Genomic DNA, 22,444 nt, shown 5'->3' on the forward strand with positions numbered 1-22,444 from the left:
CTAAAATCTTCTATACCACTGTCACCATTATTATTGGCAAGCAAAAGTTCAAGTATTTCATCTTCTTTTAACTTACTCTGAGCCATATTTCATGAATAGAAATGTCAGAAATAAAGGAAAATAGGTGGAATTAGAAAGCGAACGAAAGAAACAAATGCTTACGTACCGGTCACACTGGGGTCTGTTAGACCCCAAACACACTTCACAACCATCTTGTATAGCACACACGCACACACTCGCAATTGACGCAGTTTACCAGCCATAACAACAGGCAGTGTTACCAATTGAATTTACATGGATGGAAAAGTTTTCAAAAAAAAAAAAAAAACAACAGAAACACATCAGATCAAAAATTAATTTACCCCAGAGTGACCACGGAGGGTTAAAAGAACAGAACAATTCTTCGTTCGACTCTCAGTTTTATCTTAATAAAGACCGGCAAAGACTAGTCTTAATTATAACTTAACCGATCTTTGGAAATTAACACTGGTTCTTGGCTCTAAAAAGAACCGGATAAGTACTGTTCTTAGAAAAACAAAACGATCGTTGTCAAACGTCAGCATCATCGGGAGGGAGGAAATACCTTAGTTCTTTTCCCTAAAAACAGCCGGATAAGTACTGTTCTTAGAACAGAACGATCCTTTGTTCCAGTCTGTCTGATCTTAATAAAGGCTGGCAAAACCTGTACTCTTAGTCATATAACCCATCAGAATGTTGGTAATTAACATTGATTCTTGACTCTAAAATGAGCCAGATAAAGTACTATTCTTAGAAGAACAGAAGGCTCTTTGTCAAATGACAGCACTGTTGAGAGGAAATACGTTAGCTCTTTTCTCTAAAATATGCCGGATAAGTACTGCTCTTAGAAGAACGATCATTGTCAAGAGTCAGTGCCGTCGGGAGGGGAAATACGCTAGCTCCTTTCTCTAAAAACGAGCCGGATAAGTACTGTTTTAAGAAAAGAACGATCCTTGTTCCAGTTTAAGTCTGCTCTTAATAAAGATCAGCAAAAAGCCTGTAATCTTAGTCATACAACACTGGTTCTTGTCTCTAAAAACAGCCGGATAAGTACTGCTCTTAGATAAGCAGAACGATCCTTTGTTCGAGTTTAAGTCTGTTCTTAATAAAAACCGGCAAAGCCTGTAGTCTTAGTCACATAACCTAACCGAACGTTGGGAATTATCATTGGTCTTGGCTCTAAAGAGAGCCGGATAAGTACTGTTCTTAGAACAGAGAGATCTTTGTCAAAGGTCAGCACCGTCGGGAGGGAGGAAACACGTTAGTTCTCTTCTCTAAAAAGAGAGGGATAAGTACTGTTCTTAGAAGAACAGAACGATCCTTTGTTCGATGCTAAGTCTGATCTTAATAAAGACCGACAACGCCTGTAGTCTTAGTCATATAACCTAACACAATGTTGGCAATTAGCACTGGTTCTTGGCTCTAAAATGAGCCAGACAAATACTGTTCTTAGAACGATCCTTGAAACGTCAACACCATCGGGAGGGAAGAAATACATTAGATCTTTTTTCTGAAAAGAGCCGGATAAGTACTGTTCTAAAACGAAAAGAACGATCCCCTTGCTCGATTCTAACTAAGACCGGCAAAGCCGGTAATCTTAGTCATATAACCTTACCGGACGTTGTTCAATACCATTGATTCTTGGCTATAAAAAGAGCCGGGTAAGTACTGTTCTTAGAACAGAACAAATCTTGTCAGTCGTCAGCACCGTCGGGAGTGATGAAATATGATATCTCTTGGCTCTAAAAAGAACCGGATATATACTGTTCTTGGAAGAACAGAACGATCGAGTCAAAGTCTGGCCTTAATAAAGACCGGCAAAGGTTGTATTCTTAGTCGTATGACCTAACTGATCGTTGGAAATTAACATTGGTTATTAGTAGCCTAACCGGACGTCGGTAATTGACGCTGTACTTACTGCGAACTATCAGTCCTCAGACTAATCCAAAAACTCATTTTCTCCTGTGGACTGTTGTTCAAGTCTCGCACGGACTATGCTTGCCTCACTTAACTCGCAGAGAGTTGCATTCGCTTGAAGTATTATGTGAATGAATTCTGAGATTAGAGATGTGAGCAGGTATATATGCTGACTACTTGGGGGCGGAGCTATGAATGGGGGCTTCCGATTGGCTGAGGAGATGCTTTCTTCTGGTTGGCTATTGTTGTTCCTACGAGAAATTGCTTTGTTCAATGTCTTTGTTTCTGAACAGGGCCGACCAGATAGGCCTGAGTTGAAATCCATTGTCTGTATTGAGAAACCCCGCCATGGTCGGTCCCAAGCCCGTGCTGAGAAGGGGGAGGGACTCCCGTGTTCTTTATCCGTTTTCGCATCTGGTTCCGGGAGCGGAAGTTGCACGGGGAAGATAGGGAGGCCCTGTAGCCAGGACCCGCTCTCGGTACTTTAACTGCCATATGGTAACTGGCTGCATTGCAGGGTCAACAACCTACCAGAGGAGGTGAGCCCTTGGGTATCCTCCGAAATGGGCAACTAACTCTTGCCATTGGATCTGGGAGAGTACGTATAACCCCATCACGTCCTCAGTGGGGTAGGTAGTATTTGGCTGTCGTACGTACCGGCGGGGGTGATCCTTCGGGTATCCCCCGAAATGGGCAACTAGACCATGCCCTTGGGTCCGGGAGATAAGGCTGCGTGGTACCCCAACACGCTAAAAAAGAGTGGGTAGCTGGTGTTTCCAAGAATGTGGGCGGATCCAGCGCCCTATCGGGAGGATGATGTAGGTACTGCCCTCAAAGAGAGTGTAATGCGTTCTCTTGGAGTCCGGGATGGGATACCTAGTATCCTAACGCATACTCGTACTTCAGGAGCGCTGAGATAGTGGGTCACTCCTTCGTCCCAGTAGTGTGGGCTGGGTGCAGGAGCCACGACCCTACCAGGGGAGCCGCCACTCCAAAATGGCCGTTGCCTTTAAATGTAGACAGTCTACATCAGCCATTGGGTCTGGTAATGTACGGTTGACGTCTCACGTAAGAAGAGGTAGTTCCGTATTGTTTGAACGACCCTACCGAACGAAGGGTGTGGGTGTCCCTTCTAATGTTGGCTTACACGTACCATTGTGATTCGATCAAGTAGCTTAGCTACAACGTGTACGTGATACCTAAACACGTTAAAGATAGGTAGCCCGTATTGTATGGGCGGGTCTACCAGGGGAAACACGGCTCCCAAATGACAATGTCTGCCTTGAGCAAACGGTCTACATCATTCATTGGCTCTGGTAATGTATGGTGTACCCTTACCGTAAATAGAGGAAGTCCTGTATTGCTTGGATGACTATACCGGAGGGAGTGTCAGATTCCTGCCTGGCGGAGGGGGGGGGCAAACGGCGGAGGGGCCAATCCCAGGATTCTGGGTAACAGTTCTGATCGCAATTAAGGGAGGCAACTCTGTAGGATATGGGCCGGCACCAAACTCAAATGGTGACTTAACACGTACCATTAAGTCCGGAATGAGGTATTGGTGCATCTAGACGCGTGCGCGGTACCTCTACGCGACAAGGCGGTTGCCAGTTGAACGATAGAGATAGGTAGAGCCGGGATTGAACACCCCCTCGGGCATTGCCTGGGGCTCCGGAATTGGGTTGGACTCTGCCGGGCTGTGATCATACCATGGGATTCGGTAGCTTGTGGGAGCCAATCCCAGGAATCTGGGTAACGGTGAACACCGGCGGGAGGTGAGCTTGCCTTATAACGCTCGGGCGCCATGCCTGCAGAGCATGGTTGGACTGGCTTGCTAGCAGTCTGCCTCAACCAGTAGGTTAACTGGTAGGCACTCAGGACTTGGCCCTGCCGCGCAGTGGGTGTAACCCACTCCCTCAGTGAATGGGGGTTACATCGCTTTGACGAGTCAGAATTAAGGGACAAATTCTGACGGTGCACCACGTGCACGTGGATACAATAAAGTATCGAGGAACTACGGGCGGGGTGCCTCATTTGGCGGAACGTCCATCAAATAGACCGAACAGTCGCGGGCATGCTCTCCATGCCTGCAACTAAGCGTGCCAATAGTAGACCACTAGCAACCTAATGTCTGTATTAAGAATGTTCCTTTCACTTGATATAGCTATGGCTTTCTTTATTATTCTATCCCAAAAAATGCAGCATTTGACTACTATGGTGGTACTTATAAAATCAATTCTGTGTATTCCCAGCGTTGTTCTATTGTATGTCTAGTTTATCCTAAGTATGATCTTCCACATTTATATGGTATACGATATACGCCAAAACTACGTAAGTGAAGGTAGTCTTTCACTGATTTCAGTGATGATCTCATGTTGGCTGGAGATCTGTGAATAACTCTGATACTATGTTAGACTAGGTAAGTATTCTGCTGAGTTTGACAGAGGTGTGACCAATGGAGGCAATATGGTAGTAGAGAAATAATCCTCACTCTTAACTTTTTAAAATCACTTTGTGTTGGGAAGTAACGGTCCCTTTTATGGCCATGTTGATATTTGTAAGACTGTAGCCATTCTTTTGTAGCGTCGAACAAAGATGGTTGAATTCCTCGTGCAAACTTCCTTGGTCATTTACGGAGGCTGCTCTTCAGATCAAGGTGTTTAGTGCTGTAAGAGGTTGCGACTTGTGATGGAAGCTGGTTGCGCTGAGATAAAGATCCTTATGTGTCGGGCTTCGTATGTACGTTGTATGAAATAAATATGCTTACGTCTTTCTCTGTATTCGTAGCTTGCAAATTAACATGTTCTTTAGGTTTTTTTTCGCTATTTCCCGCTATCTTTGCTTTTACATTTTGTCAACGGAATTTGCAAAGGTATTGTTTCTTTACCTTTTTTTAACCAATTTTCCAGCACCTTCTTGGACATCTTGCAAATTGCGAAGCATCTTTTAATTCGTCAACCCACAATGAAATTTTAAACACTACTAAACGAATATTTTCAAAGTGGCGGCTGTACTGAGATGATCAAAGGTTGCTGTGACATGGTTATACGCCACAAGTCTTTCCTGATTGTTTTCTATTCCCTGCTGTTAACAAATTTTCTTCGAATATTTTTTATCTGAATTGAAACTGAAACAAAAAAAATGTTTATTTTTACCCCCTCCTTTTTTGCCCAGTAGGTTGCGGGAAAACTACTACTATAGTAGTAGCTGCCGAGTATTTATACAAATAAATTGCCGCTTTCTTTGATGTCAATTGCGCCTACAAGTGAACAGTACTAATTTGCTGTTGCAGTTGATGGTATTGGGAACGATGGTGAATGCTTCAAACTTGACCGACAATAGATTATGTTTTGTTACTTTTATGGTGGTCAACGATTTCTTGGCGTAAATGATTCATTTAATTCCCTCTTAACCTTTGAACTAAAGTCCACATTTTTTCGGAACCTCCTTCGGGGATTAGAAAGGACCTGGTTCCACCCCATATTACCTCGGTCAAATTGTATCCCATTGGCAGATTTTGAATTTGGATCAAAGAGGGTGTGAAAACTGTGGTCATTCCTATGTAAAAAAAGAAAATTTCAATGTCACCATAGGCTTTACTTCTAATTCTCAAGTCTATCACCCACTGATCTTTAGAAACAAAATATTTTCTAAGAGTTTCCAAGAAAAACATTTGAAAACAGCTTGGCTTTATATAATAATACCAGAAGTCAGCTTTCAGAAGGTAGGGTCAGCGTATCTGACAACTTGAGGATAAACCACTACAGGTTAAGAGTGCTGTTTTCAATTACGCGTATAGAAGGGATTTTCGGAAAATTCGATTCCCACATCCCGAAAATGCAAACATTTTAAAAGAATTTAGACATCATTCGCGGCAACAGCCTGACGAACAGCAGTTTAGTGCGATTTTTTGTTTTGAAATACAGTACACGAAAAGGAGTTGTTGTTTGTTCTAATGAAGTGAGTGTACTATGGATCAAATGTAGCATTATCCGTGTAAATTTCCTAAATTTTAGGTGGCTATAGGATAGTTTCCAAAAATTAGAGGTGGGTATACGCCGTACATCCGCGTATACCCTCTATTACATCCTTGGTATAAGTTTGACATGCAAACTAGTCAACAAGCTTCGAAATGGCGCCTTCCAACTGAATGGAAACCGAAAAAAATACGGTTCAAAGTCAATCAAAAGTAAAGGTGATGTTGAGAGTTTATTCGATTATCTCGGTGTTGTGCACTCGAAATTCTTGGCAGAAGGTGGAGCAGTAAACAAAAAATATTATCTAACCGTTATGCGGCGTCTGAGAGCGTAAACTCGTCGAAAACGACCGGATTTGTGGAAAGAAAACGTATGGATTTTGCACCACGCTAACGCACCATCTCTCAATGCTATCTTTGTGAACGAATTTCTAGCCAAAAACTCAACATATCTTATCAAGCAACCACAGTATTTCCCTGATCTGGCTCCGACTTTTTTGTTTTTCCAAAACTCAAATTACCACTTCGAGACACCCCTTTTCAGTCATTAGGAGATATCAAAGAGAATTCGCGGGGAATACTGAAGTCGATTCCGGAAAGTGCGAATGTTTTGATCATTAGGTTATTCGTTGGCATAAGTGTATTACGTATTTCGAAAAGGGACTACTTTGAAGGAGATACAATAAATTTGGATGAATTTTTGTGTTTTATTGACCAACTCCCTGTACTTTGACAAAATATATGTAGATAGAAGAGAGAGATAGTAGATGGATAGGTAGATAGATATAATCATACAAAGTAGACAAAACCAAATCTTTTAATAGATACCACAAGGACGAATAGAGACATATACAGCATCCTAATACAAGGTTGTGTAACGAAATTATGTAGCACTGCGAATATATTGAAACGGATTGTTTAAGATAGATGGTTGTCAAAAAGTATTGGAAAGACCTTCATCCAGCAATGGATCGGTAACTGACGATAATGGTAGGTATGCATTTCAAATATAATAACCCTCACCACATCATTCATATAACCTCAGTTCTCATTCTTGATATATTAAAATTATACCTTGTTCTGAGAGATCATATGTTTAACAATATAGCTCTAAGAATTTCTAAAAGCAAAGATAAAATAAAATTTACCGTTTTCCCACCCCGCCAGTAATCTTGAATTGATTTTGATTTTAACGTCCCTTTTCAGCAGAGAGGCTATATGAGACGTGGACCTACTGATCAATGAAATCCGAACCACATGAGCTCCCGCCGGGAATCGCACCCGGGTCACCCGCGCCAAAGGCGCCAGTAATCTGATATCTACAGACCAAAGCAAGGTTCTTTAAATATGTCATTTGTTTTGGGCTGTGAAAAATTTGTATTCAACAAGCTCTCCTTTCCAGCTGCCTGTGTGTGTGAAAGAGAGAGAGAGTTTATGACTCGGTATAACACACAGTTCTGGGAAGTCGAAATATTTTAACAACCGGCTGAATAGCACCACTGATTGTCATCTAATAACGATCTACAAATAGATTTTTTTTTTTTTTTGCTAGTTCTAGACGAAGAGCAGACACTATTCCAAAAACAGGATCATCACTTTTTGAACATAATTACGCACATAAAAACCAAAATCGACGCTTTCAAGCAACATTCAACATAGTTCAAATTTAAGTTAGAAATATTTGGTTTAGTTCGTATAATATTTATGACTTATTTCCGTCAGTTTATTATCCTAAAAATGGTCTCTCTCTCTGTTTACTAATCCATGTAAGCCATTTTGTTTCACAATTTAGTTGCTCTATCAGAAACAAAAACATCAGAAATAAATAATTATTATTGTTCCTTATCGGTAAGAAAGGAAAAACAAAGACGGCTTGTTTTGATTAACTTGTTCGTGAGAAAGAGAAAGGAAGAATCGTAAAATTGGAATACAGTGTTGCCAGTGGCGTAGCACACTTTTGCGGGCCCCCCCGCAAAGTATAGAGAAGGGGCCCCACTTGTAAAACCGACACAAGTAAGGTGGAAGTTCTACTTCTTTAAAACTTTATTCATCGCAAGACTTCGGAGCCCCTATACATCGGGGCCCCCCCGCACTGCGGGGGTTGCGGGGGCAGCTGCTACGCCACTGAGTGTTGCCATATACACGAGATAAATATATCCTGGAACGACCAATTAAATATTCAAGTTTCTGTGTTGCTATTTAAAAAGCGAGGAAGTATGATATGTAAATAACATTAGCTAATTGTTCTACAAGTAAGAGCGTGCAATTCATTAAATATGTATATGCATACGTAAAGCACAAGCCATTGTACTTTATAAATAGAAGCTCTTTTATATAAGAGTCCCTATTTTAAAAGTACAATGGCTTTGCTTCAATATTTTGGGACAGTTTGCAGCAATGACAACTTTACTAGTATATGCATCACTATTCGGAGAAATAAAGAAATAACAGGTACTATTGCTACAGTGTATTTTCTTCACACACAGTAAACAAAAATGAACAACTGTTAGAACAAAACTAAGGTACCAATTATTAGTATGTTGATTTAAAGAAAAGGTAGTGAAAGTAGAATGTGTTGATGATAGAGTTATGATGTTAAGACTTAAAGAAAAAAAGAAGGATCTAGTAGTGATAGACATATGCACCGACGACTTCGCATGCAACAGAAGAAGTAGAGGAAACTTATGAGAAAATACAAGAAATAACCCCATGGGGAATTACCGCCGATGTCCGCCTCCGCAGCGAAAGGGCCACCCGCGACTGTTTGACTCGCGGAAAATATGCTACGAAAGTAGCCGTGCCGGGCACCGGCAAAAGGAAGACGCGAAAATGGAAACTTGTTGACTAAAAGAAAAGAAAAAGGGGGAAGTTTAATCTTTATTGTTGCTTTGAAATATAAATTGTAGCCTGTCCAAACACCACGTAGATTTTCTGAAGCAGAGGCAGAAAAGTCGCAACGCATGACCAAATGCCGCTGTCAGCGGTAAAACGTCGGGAGTTGGAAGCGGGCCATCCCCTGTGACAAAAAATAGAAATGACTGTATAATCTCTGAAAATAATGTGAAATTTGTAACTTATGAGAAAAAATCATCTGCAGTATTGAGGCAATTTTATTAATAGCATATGTGAATTTACAGTCGGACAAAGGCGTTGTGTCAGAAGTGGGCCGTTGGTGCAAAGAAAGGAGTGGATCCAGTGGTGGTCTGACATTGTACTGCTAGGAATCAGTATAGAAAGTAATTTACATCTTCCCCAACAAACGGATTCTATTCAAACAAATGTATTGAAATGTAGACAGTATCCTTACATATTTTACCTTGTTTTCATATCTGCAATAATAACCGAGTTGGCCTATGGGCTCCGACATTTAACTCACACTGTGCTGCGAACAAATAATGAGTGGAAAACAGCCGGCCAGGCTGCGTCATAGCAGTTGGAAAGACGGCGAAAAGTCGACCGGCCGCAGTAGATTTCGGGTCGGAAAGACTACATTCCAACGGTTGATTTACGGTTATCAAAGCGGTGGTGTAGCAGTAGGCAGTGTGGCTTTTTAAAAGCTGGTTTAGGATAGAGAACCCCATGTGGAAAGTGCCGGGAACTATAATCGGTCCATCGTCGCCTTTTGGCGGATAGCCACCGAAGTCGAGGAAAATTGACGGTTCGAAGCGGAAATCCACCCAAGCGGAAGTGAAGCGGCTGCCGTCGTCGTAAAGTTAGATTGTAGTTGTCGTTTTTCCGCCTGGCGGTGTTATAGAGACTTTTTGACGAATGACCGCTGAATGATTGTGAAAACTCGGTAACGTTCATTGAGCCAGAATATGACTAACAGGTGGCAGCACTGTACTCATGTTACTATTGTCAGACATTTCGTAAGCTTACAAAACTATTTTCGTGACTAATTCGAGCAGAACATGTTGGGTTATTTGTTACTTAATAAATGTCAAATATACTGCCTAAAGCTTTGCTTATTGCAGACAATAAACTCCAAAAGTAAAATTCTCACTGACAATTATTAGTTACTTCTGATATGCTTGGAAGACGATGCCTTTGGTGTTCCACTATGGTCACACATCATTATAATTCCGTCAAGCCATCATGTCTTGTACTGTTTGATCTAGAGAAAGCGTTCGACAAAGTTTGGCACTTAGCACTTATCTATAAATTACTGCGGCACCGTTTTCCACTCACATATATCCGTCTGATTTACAACTTTTTAGTGGGTCGCCTTTCCTATGTTTCTATTAACAACTGCCTATCACACCCTATTTTTCTGCTATCCGGAGTTCCTCAAGGATCGGCTTTATCGCCACTTCTGTACATTCTCTACGTTGCTGATATGCCTCCACTACCAGATAAAGTCCATCTTTTTCAGTACGCCGATGACACTGCATTCCTTGCTTTGGGATCGACTATCCAATCAATAAACAAATCTTTGCAAACAGCTATTAACGATTTCCTCCGCTGGTGTGATAGATGGCAACTTACAATTAATGCCACGAAAACTCAGGCGATTGTATTCATTCCCTCTAAGAAAACCTCACGAGTCCGTCGAAATCCCAACCGCCTCACACTTCATGTCAACCATACACCTATACAGGCACGCTCAACAGTGACCTATCTGGGCATTACATTCGATAGACATCTAACATGGAAACCACATCTTCAAACAGTCACCGCCAAGGCTTACAATAGACTCAATCTTCTAAAGAGGTTAACCGGAACAACATGGGGCTTGAAACCTACTACAGTATTAAATACCTACAAAGCTTTCCTACGACCGACTCTAACATACGGTCACACTGCTTGGATTGCTGCTGCACGCTCTTTCTACGAAAAGCTCTTAATCTTAGAAAGACATGCACTACGTATTGCATTTCGCATTAAGTTACCTAGCCCAACAGCAGAATTATACAACCGCATTGAGTTTCCATCTCTACAGTTTCATCTTGAAAAGTTACGTCTCACCTACATACACACTCGTTATGAAGCACACCATCCTCTACTTCTGACTACTATGCATCATATGGCACTCCACCCAGCAGCATTTCGATATTTCCATCCGCCGCTCTCACTCCTGTATACTCTGTACTGCTACACACTACCTCCTGATGCACTAGACCTGGAGTTACTTGCTGACTACCAAATTCCTGACCAGCTTCCGCTCATCTTTCCATCCTATGTTGCTCAATAAATCCACCCACAACTGCCACCCATTTCCTACCTGATGTTAAAGCCCGCAAAGGTCATTAAGTCTTTGATAGTTCTAATAAGCTTTAATACAGAACTCTGAGACCCTCACAAAGTCATACACAGCTACTATTTCCATACTTCAGTTCCCTAAGAGAGGGCATAACCCTCTAACAGGGCTCTAGCCGGAAGGGCTAGTCACTTACAAAAAAAAAAAAAAAAAAACTTTGGTGTTACGTTAGCATAGAAGTACCACGCTCAAGTAGTAGCTGTTTTGTACTTCAACCATGTATTGGTATAGAGGTTTCAGAAGTACCAATACGTTGTAGCTAACATTGAGAGTAGAGGATTAAGAGCGGCAGTGAAGAGCGGTACTGGCGATTACGAAGCAGCCATGTTGGTGAGTAAATGGCGACACCAGCGGTTCAGAGGAAGAGAAACTGCGGAGGCCGCCTTATTACCGGCATGGTGGTTAAATTGCGGCATTCGTGTAATTTCGTGACGGTACCGCTGCGTCGGCCCGCCAAATTTTTGGCGGCAAACCGCCGCGGTTACCGGTCGATCCTACTACGTCTTGCATTTGGGAAGTAGCCAGCCTAGTGGCTAAGTCGTCGCGAAAACGACCGCGGCACAAAGGCTCTCATTTTCTTCGGTAGCGAGGACCGGATCTGTATCCGGCCCTGCCGCGACGTCGCGTCTTTGCCGACATAGAGTCGGCAAAGAGTGGGGCAAGCGTCGGAGTAGCGGTTACCTGCCGCCTCTGATACGAGTCGGCAAAAAGATGTTTTTTCTGTACATAGACGTGTATGATCCGCCGCGTGCGGGTGCCGACTCCCTACCGACAGTGGCTCTCCCGCTTTTTGACCGCGATTTCCCCATGGGGAATAGACAGGGAGAAGAGGGATGTATGTGTAATTGCAATGTATGATTTCAATGCAGTTGTGGGAGAAAAACAGAAAGGTAGTGTCGCAGGCAAATATGATTTAGGAAAAAAATTAAACGAGAGAGTGACTAGTCAATTTCTGTAGACAAAATTCACTAGTAATTGGGAACACGTGGTTCAATCAGCACAAGAGAAGAAGACATACATGGAAATCTCCAATAGACGGCGGAAGATATCAGACTATGCTCCCCATGCCTTAAGCATCGATGGACCACCGATGGGCAACTAGCAACATCTTGCCAAAATTGGTGGACCCGCAGCGACCTTCCGCGAGGTCCCCACTTCCGTTTTCAAAACTATACCACCAGCGGCAAAGACGCGACGGAACGCCAATGAACCACAAAACGAATCCCTCAAAATACGTTAAATCGTCTATATGTGTGATTTGTTAACATAAGGTGTCTAAAAAACATTTTTGAAAAAGTAAAAAAAAAAGTACCCGGGTCTGGGCTCGAACCACCAGCCTTACGATTACTAGACGCATGTTCTTCCGACTTCGCCACGGAGGTGATGAAGAAAACATTACTTGTAGAGGGATAAATCATTGAAGTCTCTTTAATTTGGATAATCACAGTGCTCCTTCAATCGTGTATATTCGACGGTAACTGTTTGGGATAAAATGCATTCGCCATGTAATTTTATAACATAATGACAAAGCGTCTATTTATTTATTTCATAGTTCTCCCATATTACTTTCTAATGAACGGCGACAGCTATCATCTAAATTCATACAATTATATGCATTCATTTCAAGATTTTTCACTTCATGATGTAAAGGCAGTCGAGTCACTCGACTCCCGGAGTTCATTTAGGAAAAATTCGTCACGACAAAATAATGTATAATACTAACTCCATGCACATGACTGGCGATAATTCGTGTTGGTCCCTCCGCGATTCTCCGCGACGAATCAAAGGAGTGCGGACAAAATGAAGTTCTCGCTGCTACGCGGTGGTAGCTTCGACATCTCGACTCTAGATATTTGTTTCGGCTCGACGAAACCCTGCCACTAGTGGTAAATATCGGCAATTCTTCGGCGCGTCCCTAATTTCGGACAGTAAGTTATTAAACTTACACTTTCTTTTATTATAAAATAAATACAAATATTATTTAAAAAGTATTTAACAAGGGACCAAGACAACACCATAAGTCATCAATTACCGTTGAGTCCATTTTTCTAGTTCCTACCTTAACCTAGGTTTTTGGGTAATTCGTATTCTAGTCACACTGTCATTTCTATGGATGGCAACTTTGAAAATTCTTTCAATCCATATTTGAGGATGTAAAAGAATATTATCTATTATTGTGGTCACTTACACTTCATTATCTCTTTCCGAGCAAAAGATAATTCGTTAGCTTTTGTATCATTTTAGTAGTCTGCACCCTTAAGGCAATGATGATGAAAGAATCTGTAAAATGAGAATGTGAAAAATGAAATGTAATGAAATTGTTGAGTTTTACGTCCCACGGTTATGCCGGTTAGGCTAAAGGAGACGGTGATGGCGAGTAATGAATGAAATGGTTGAATGAAGAAAGTGGGAGGAAACGGGAGAACCCCGAGAAAACCCACGCACACGGTGTTTGTCCACCACAAAGTTCACTTGGCGGGGGCTGGGATCGAACCCGGGACCCCTAGCACCAGAGGTGAACGCTCTACCACTGAGCCACCGCGGCCCCCGAATGAGAATGTGGGAGCAAACAGGAGTACCGCGAGAAAACCCACGTACAATATATATCTCCCTCCACAAACTTACTTGGCCGACGATCGAACTACGGACCCCATATACCAGAAGTAACCGCTCTTCCACTCAGCCATTTTGCCCCCTCTGAGAATTTACTCCAAATCATGCAGTTTTGTTCAACTCGAATTGATCTATTGATTAATATAAGTCTTCCGTTTGTACACTAATATAGTCTAACAGAAATATAAATTTAAAAATTAAGTATAATTTTGCACTATTTCTCATTATCCACATTATGTAGTCATCTTGCTGACACTAGAATGAAAAACTTGAGGATATATATCGGTATGTTTCATCTTCATAATGACATAGTTATCGAATAGCATCAATGTTTATTTATTTATTTATTTTTGCAAAAGATAGTTTCTCTCCATTTTCTTGAAAATGACGTATTATCAGGATTTATATTCATATTTATCAGTTTATTTAACTCTGATATCAATCGATTAGTGTTTATCATTTTATTTAACTCCGATATCTATTGATTTGTGTTTATCATTGAATATTTTGTTGATTACTAATAAAATTGAAGAATAGAGGTGGACACGAGAAGTCTCGTTGTGTCTAGCATTTTTGCAAAACGAGACTTGTGTTTTTTTTTTTTTTAAAAAAAAAAGTGCGCACCTAAAAATCCTGACCCTAGTTATTACCTTACTTATATATATAATATTACCTTACTTATATATATAATATTATATATATTATATAATTAACAATTGCTTTTTCATGTTTAGAAAACAATTAGATGATTTGAAGGAGCAAGGAAATTCCTTTCATTATCTTATGAATAGAGTGAATGACCACTCAGCATTTTCTAAGTACCTAAGTTTATCTTAGTCTGTTGTGGAGACTTATTTTCCTCCTCTTGCTTTAAGAAACGCTCAATAGTTACATGTGCAAGCAGTGAAAGCTAGCACGCATTTCAAGTACTTTCTCTCACATTATAAGTGGTGTTGCAGACTTTCGCTTGTTATGCCACAGAAAATGCCACATACAGATTTGCAAGTTGTAACAGAACCTAGAATTTGCGATGATTATTACTGCTGTGATCTTTCTTCAATAAACCAAATAAGATTAATAAGATAATATTTTTGTATAGTATCACATGAAAATAGCCTATTTTTAAAAGCACTGCTAGTAGGTAATACATGAATTTACGAATAACACCAAGAAAAAAGAATACAATACACTGTCGTCTCTGGCGTGTAAAATTTTGAAGAGGACATCAAAGAAAGTAATTTAAATGGTACTACCTAGCCCAACCTGTTTATTAACTTCGATTCCATTTGTTTCCTTTCTGCTTACCTTCACGGACCTCCTGAGGTATATCAAGAACTCTGTTACAATTGTTTCACAGCCTAAATATTATATTCTAAATAAATACAATTATTATTATTTACATGTTATTCTGTCGTTAGCATATAAATTAAATTAGAACAAAATATTGAATATTTTGTACTTTAAAATATTTGAGGGGACGCGACCCCTACGTCCCCCCGCCAGAGACGCCAATGATATAATGTAATATTGAAGCATCAGTATATATTGCATCATGTTCTCTGAACGTACTTAAAATGGAAGGGAAGTAGTTGAATGGTTGGATCGATAGCTGTAGTTGGAATTAATAACATGAGAGCAGCCATACGGCTCCCTCGTGGCTAAGCGGTTAGCGTACGCGTCTTCAGGGTAGGAGACCCGGGTTCGATTTCCGGCGGGAGCTCATGTGATTCGGAACCCACATTAACTTATAGTCTAAGTCTCATATAACATCGCTGCTGAAATTTACGCTAAACCAATAATTAATCAATCAACGAGAGCAGCCACATGTAATTGAACCCAGGCTATGCTAACTATACAAACATGAGAGAGTACGACTCAATAATAGAGTAGAGAGACAAGATTCTCTATTTTCGTTGAATCGTTGGGGCTATTTGACAGATAAGGGTGATGCTCATGACATTTTCTCCCATTGCTTCCGTTTCCTGTTAAGTCAGCATTTTAACATACATTTACACTTATTTTTAATCTTGATGGGATCAAGGAAGACTTAAATCCATAACATTAACTCTTTTGACGCACAAACTTGCACCAAATTTTAAGAAGTAACATTGCCAAAGTACCAGTGGTGTTGCCAGGGACTCATCAAGGAGGATCATACGGTATACGACAAGAAATATTCAGTGACCATTGTCGACCAAATGGGCGCTAGGCATTTGCATAAATTAGATCTATGTGACAAAAAAATGGAGACCAGATCATCAATTTCGTGACGTGCATACGTTTAAGTTAAACAAAACCTCCATAATATTTAAAAACTTGAAATATCTATCTTCCTTTCTAATGCTTTCTATTCGCAACGGCAGATGGTAAATTTTGATGCATATGCTACAGAGAAAGAGCTGAAAATGTTGATGGGTACAGCATAACTAGTTTGCTGAAATCTTTTGAAGGAGTAAATAGAGAACTTCAGAGAAGTAGCATTTTTAAACATTACTGTACAATATACGTATGTTTTCTTCTTGTGATAAATTATCAAAAATAACATCGTAACACAGAACCTAATGGATGTTGGCAGAATCCGTTTTCAATATCACTGCATTTAGGGGCAGGGGCTTTAGGCGGGTAAAGAAGATAAGACGACATTTAAGGGGAGAGTCAGTAGACTTCTAAGGTTATCTATTGCTGAGAATTTTTCATTATTATTCGCTTTCAATTATCAGAAAGTATGATTCAAGCTGTTACAGTTTTGAAAAAAAAAATAATAATTTCGTCTCTCAGTCTTGTTTCTTTTATTCTGAGAAAAATATAGAGCTACCTTTGTATTGTAAAAAAATTTGAAAACATTTGAAAACACTATAGTTTGTATAGACTTGTTCACTCGATACAGAATATTGATCAATTTACACGAGACTCCTAATACATATTAAAGAACGGTATACTCTCAATAAACAAACTTCAATTTCAGTAAATTTAACTTAGGCGCTATATTCATACGCTATATTACAAATTATTGTTTTGATTTGTACAGGCCTTACGACTATGTATTATTATAAAATTTTGCGTTTTAAAATTCTCCATCTCTCTTTATCAGTTTAACTTTCCCCGATTACGCATCGACGCTTAGAGAGTGACAGAAGTGGGAGGAAACTGGAGAACCCCGAGAAAACCTATGAACACAGCGTTTATGCATTACAAAGACAAAACCCACTTAGCAGAAGCTGGGATCAAACCAGAAACCCCAAGGATCATTCATACCTATCTCTAAATCAGAAATTGTGGAAATATGAAAACATTTTCGTTATCTACAAACGAAACATGATTTGTTCGCTGCTGTCAAGTGGCTAACGCACATAGTTTCTGTGCAAGATACCTTTGGTTCAACAGTGACGTAACTAGGGGGAAAACGGGGCTTGTGCCCCTGGCGCTGGATTGGGAGGGCCCAAAATTGGGCAAATGTTTGGGAGCGGTTTGGTTAGTCAGGGGGCGCTAAGTCGAATTCTTGCCCCGGGCGACAACTAGTGTATTTACGTCGCTGTGGTTCAATCATAGCCCTATACCTAGAACTTGTATTAAATTACATTCAGAGAAATGGATCAAGTAGCAAGTTCCATTTTATATGGTCTTGGTAATGAAACGATCCTATAAGCCAGCGTTTCCCAACCGGTGTGCCGCGGCACACTGGTGTGCCGCAAATGGGCCGCTGGTGTGCCGCGAGGAAATCGAAACAAAATTATTAATTCTATAACAATCAAATTGCAAGACAAAGGGGAAAATGTGTATGTGTATTTCATATTATTATGAACTTCTACTATGAATCTACAATTTTAGATTTCGTACTGTGTTACTTTTCTGTACATTTTTAATGTTGAAAAAAGTATTTGTTACCATTATTGCTTCTTTATTGTTGCAGACTATTTCATAATTTGAAATTTTAAAATATCATTCAATCCTTTCGACAAAGCAAACATACATACAAATTAACTACATTTGTGTTTTAAAAGTAAAAGAGATTTGTTTGTTCGTTCGTTATTTAGTGATCTTCCTTCTTAGTGAAAGGTTGGATACAGTTTTCGAAAAAGAAGGTGTACTTTTAAAAACCTGTTTCCTATATCTCATTGCAATTGTTTTCTGCTTTTTAAATTAGAATGAAAAATAAGCATAATGATTTACCATGGGGGAAAACCAGTGATCGGGGTTTCTTCTCTGTCACAGAAAAGAATTACCATGGTATTTTATATTTACAAATAATACGGTATCTATATGAGTGTGCCGCAAGAATTCAAGTTACACCTGTAGTGTGCCGCAAGTTGAAAAAGGTTGGGAAACGCTGCTATAAGCAGTCACAATAATCACGAATTAAATCAAAATATGCTTTATTTATATATATTTTTTTTAATTTATGTTCTGTAGTTTTGTCCTTTAAGTCAGTCATGGCCAATTTGCAACGCGCTACGGGCCTCAACGAAATAAAAATCATAGTTGAGACCATTTTCTATTTTTATTCCAATTTTCTTGCCGAAACAACAGTTTTTAAAAAACATACGTAACTCATATATTTCTGAATCTTCCTCAAGTCTGCGTATCATGTTTCTTGTTTCATATGTCTAGGCCTATTAGGGCGTGAGCAATGAACATTTGAAAGCAACTGGATGAAATCTACATTCTTCTATATATATATAGAAAAGACCTTACCTTGCAGAACGTGTTTGATAAGATTCACGAAAACGTTTTCCCACTTAATAGTCTAATCTCAATTAATATATAAAGATGGCCAGTTACACTTTTCCTGTTTGTTACAGGCCTACATGGAGTTAAAAATTAAAAAAAAAAAAAAAAAAAAAAAGTCGGATGAAACCTAGTCGTGGGCCGCCATTTGCCCATCACTGCTTTTAGCTAAAGAAGAATTAATGATAATGAAATTCATAGAGAAATGACAATACATCAATGCTCTTAGCGGGATTAGAATCCGCTACTAACAGATCTTGCGAACGCCAGATCAATGCCTTCCGTAGACCGTTCTATCATGCTACACGGCGAATGTAAAGCATCAATCTCTTATCGCTGGCCACCATTTGGCTATCACTGTTTTAAGCTAAAGGAGACTCGGGAATAAATTAATGATAATGAAAAAATAGAGAAATGACAATACATCAATTCTCTGAGTGAGATTCGAACCCACTACTAACTGGTCATGCGAATCCAGACCAATGACTTTCGTAGACCCATGCCACTCAGTAAACGTAAAGAATCAAAATACGTAATACTGTGATTTTCGCTATATAAAAGGGAGCTTTTATTTTTGAGTTTACTGGCCGTTTTCCAAGTAGTAGTACGAAAGTGAAAAACGTTGCTCGTTAAAATATGTTCTAATGAAGTATACTGTAACTGTGTTAATTAATTAAAATGAGAGTACAGTGGGTCAAGGATAGAGCAGCACTGAAAAGGTCTTTGCTTTTCTAGGATCTATTTATCTTTGCTTGTATATCAGAGAATAAAACACATACTCCAACACTCTCTTTCCAAAATTATACAGAAATTGGCAGCATTACTCACATCTAGTACAAGGGTTCTCATTCAATCCCTATCCACGTGAATTTTTAGTCAAGAAGGTTGTGCCCAGTGGCGGATCTAAAAGGTAAAAACTGGGGGGGGGGGCAACCTGAACTCAGACGATGATAAGTATATCATGAGTTACTTAAAACTTTCAAAAAAATATAAATAATAGCTCAAATTATTTTTGTCACCCAAAAAACTGGGAGCATAGACAGTACCGGATTTAGCTTTGATGGGGCCCTAAGCTATTGAAAGGTGCCCTTATACGTAAAAATTTCTTTTTCAGCGACAAAATTTCGCCGTTTTTAGGTTTGAATATATGCTGTATGCTAATTTATAGACATAACGGATATCTAAATGAAAACAAGGGCCCATTACAAGCAGGGCTGGGAAACGGGGGCTCTATTATAAGCGGAGCTGTATAACAGGGGTCTCACTACAAGTGGGGCTAAGTGCTGTGTTTTATCTTATTTGCTTTTTCTTGTTATTTGGAAATTACATTACAATCAGTTTTTGACTTTTTGGAACCCCCAAGCGAGTGAGGCCCTAAGCTATAGCTTGTTTAGCTTATACGTAAATCCGGCACTGAACATAGGCCCTGGTCCCGAGCTAGATCCGCCACTGGTGTGCTTATGTGTTTTCTTGGAGTTTTCCCGTTTCTTATATTCTCATTCAACGTTATCACCACGTGAGGCATAAAAATGTTGGCTGTCTTCGTCAACTTAACACTTTTTTAAAAATGTGATTTAAACTTTTGTGTGTGTGTATCTGTAAGTGTGCATTTGATTGCATACAGATTCATGTATAACGAGAAACATGTTTTCTAAAAAATACAGTCTACTTTTTCTGTGCGTATTGACTCGTCACTGTAAAATTAAAGCATTGGTTCAATACAATGTGTTGAAATGTTAATTATAAATAAATAAATTCTAAAGGTGAACTCACTCCTTGGTTTCATCGTGCTGGAGCTCTCTGTTTTTCCATCCGTGACCAGACACTTTCTCCATCTTCGTAAGACTGCAACACAAAATCTTTAAAATCTGTTTTCTTTGCACAGTATCTTGTTCTTTCCTTCGTTTAAAGAAACAACGGTAAAAGAAACAACACTACACCGTAACAACACTTAAAGCCAGCCAGCAGCACGTTAGAAGCTGGCACACTTTTCCCTTCAAAATAATTTCTGCCGCTGTTTTTCGTTAGATCGGTTTGTTGGTTTAGCCAGTGAAAGGGTTGGTGTAGAAAAACCTTTACTGTTCCACATCACAGAATAAGGTATAGCAGCAGAAGTCGTGGCACCGGGTAAGGTCTACCTGCCTTGGGCGCAACTACTATTACTACTTCTGAACTAAACGTCAACTAGCCAGGACCGGAATTCCGTCCGCTACCATCATTCGCTGCTGTTGAAGGTCGAACGGTCTCCTTCTTTCTTTCCCTCACCCACGGACACTCAGAGAGAAGTTAAAAACAAAACACGTCACCAGCATCAAACGTGTTTTGATTTTACCAGGTGAAAACTAACCGTAACGTCACTTACAACGCTCACTACGTCAATATCAGCAACTTTCTATTGTTCGTGTTTATTTGTGGTTCGATAACACGCTCTTAAGGATTCATTTTATTAATGGGGAAAATAGTAAGCAACTTGAAAAATACATTTCATTGTTTATTGGATTATTTAAAAAGCTGTGGAAAGACTTTTTAAGAAGTCCAAATTATTTTATTTCATTCGAGTTGATTGATTTTTAGTTTAGCGTCCCGTTTAGCAGCGAGGCTACACGAGACGTGGACCTGCTGATTAACGTGGAATCCGAACAACATGAAGTCCCGCCGGGAATCGAACCCAGGTCTCCCATGCCAAAGGCGAGTACGCTAACCGCTTAGCCACGAAGGTTCATTTGATGTGAGTTTAGCGTAAGACTACCATATTTTCTGAACTCAAAATCGAAACATTTTTCTGAATCTTTCTAACTAAATGTTAGAAAGTTAAGAACACATAGGAATTATTGCCAATTTACTTCAGTGTGAAACTTGGACCACAACACCAAGCCTTAAAGGGAGCCAGAATTGGGTTTATCTGTCAAACCACTATTTTTCTATGACGTTTACTCACGAAGGATACCTCGGTATGTGATACGAACAGTATGTTTACATTTTTTATTCGACTCTCAGAAACGTTGTTCTGATATAACTATTATAAACAATGACTTCCTTTCTAGTTTCTTTTGATATTTTTTTTATATAGCTCCCTTGTGGCTAAACGACTAGAGTACGTGCCTTTGCCGTGGGAGATACCGGTTCGATTCCGGGCGGGAGCTCACGTGGTTCTGATTTACGTTAAGCTGTAGGTCCACGTCTCATATTGCCTCGCTGCTGAAAGGGACGTAAACTGAAAATCAAATCAAATTGATCTTCTTTACCATCATCACAATTATTAGGGAAAACGCGCACACACTCTAGCCACTAGATCACTCTAGCCACTAGAAGGACTAAAACATTTGGGATTTTGTATAGACCCAGGGAAGTAACTTGTGGAGGCAGGAGGCAACTGTCCCCCAGGGAAGCTCCCCGCTGTTCGAGGGGGGGGGGGACACTTTAAGATAAAATTTACTTACTCCATATACGATATGACGTGAAATTATAAATGAAGCATCAAACAGGTTGACTACATTTCATAAACAAAACAGCACACGAAAGGTAAATAAAACAAAAATGAATCGTGAAGCCATTTCAGTAAAAAATGTCTACTATTAGGGGCCCTAGAAATAGTATTTATTCGTATGGCTTTGAGATTTGTCAAGATTGTCACCTTAATTAATTTGTCATGTTTGGAACGGGTCCAGGGGCGTAACTAACGGCCCCGCAGACTTTGCCGTGCGGGAGGCCCACAAGCTCCGGGGGTCCATAAAGAGCAAGAGAATATTGGAGAAAGGGGGCCAGGTATTAGATAAATAACTTTTCCTAGGGGGAGGGACAAATACGCGTATTAGTGCTTGTTCCCCCCCCCCCCAGAAAATATCTACAGTAAGTTACGACGCTGTATAGACCAAGGATGTTATAAATAGGGGATCTGCTCATATTTATCGTCATCCTATTGAATCGATGAAGCCAAAAAA

The 22,444-nt window shown here is 40.0% G+C and overlaps 1 protein-coding gene across 2 annotated transcripts in view; it reads right to left on the minus strand.

Moving 5' to 3' along the window:
- Positions 1–20,784, minus strand: part of LOC145693410 (uncharacterized) — a 185,817-nt gene extending 165,033 nt beyond the window's left edge. The window contains exon 1 of one of the 2 annotated variants that reach the window (XM_081769380.1): positions 20,277–20,784. In XM_081769380.1, coding sequence (XP_081625506.1) covers positions 20,277–20,338 — 62 coding nt within the window. In that variant the 5' untranslated portion in view covers positions 20,339–20,784. Of the gene's footprint in view, positions 1–1,936; positions 2,033–20,276 lie in introns of those variants that run through there. The other variant, XM_081769381.1, reaches the window with a different exon arrangement.
- Positions 20,785–22,444: the final 1,660 nt, after the last annotated feature.

Source organism: Thermobia domestica, chromosome 8, assembly GCF_964235325.1.
Source record: "Thermobia domestica chromosome 8, izTheDome1.hap1.1, whole genome shotgun sequence".
Lineage (NCBI taxonomy): Eukaryota > Metazoa > Arthropoda > Insecta > Zygentoma > Lepismatidae > Thermobia > Thermobia domestica.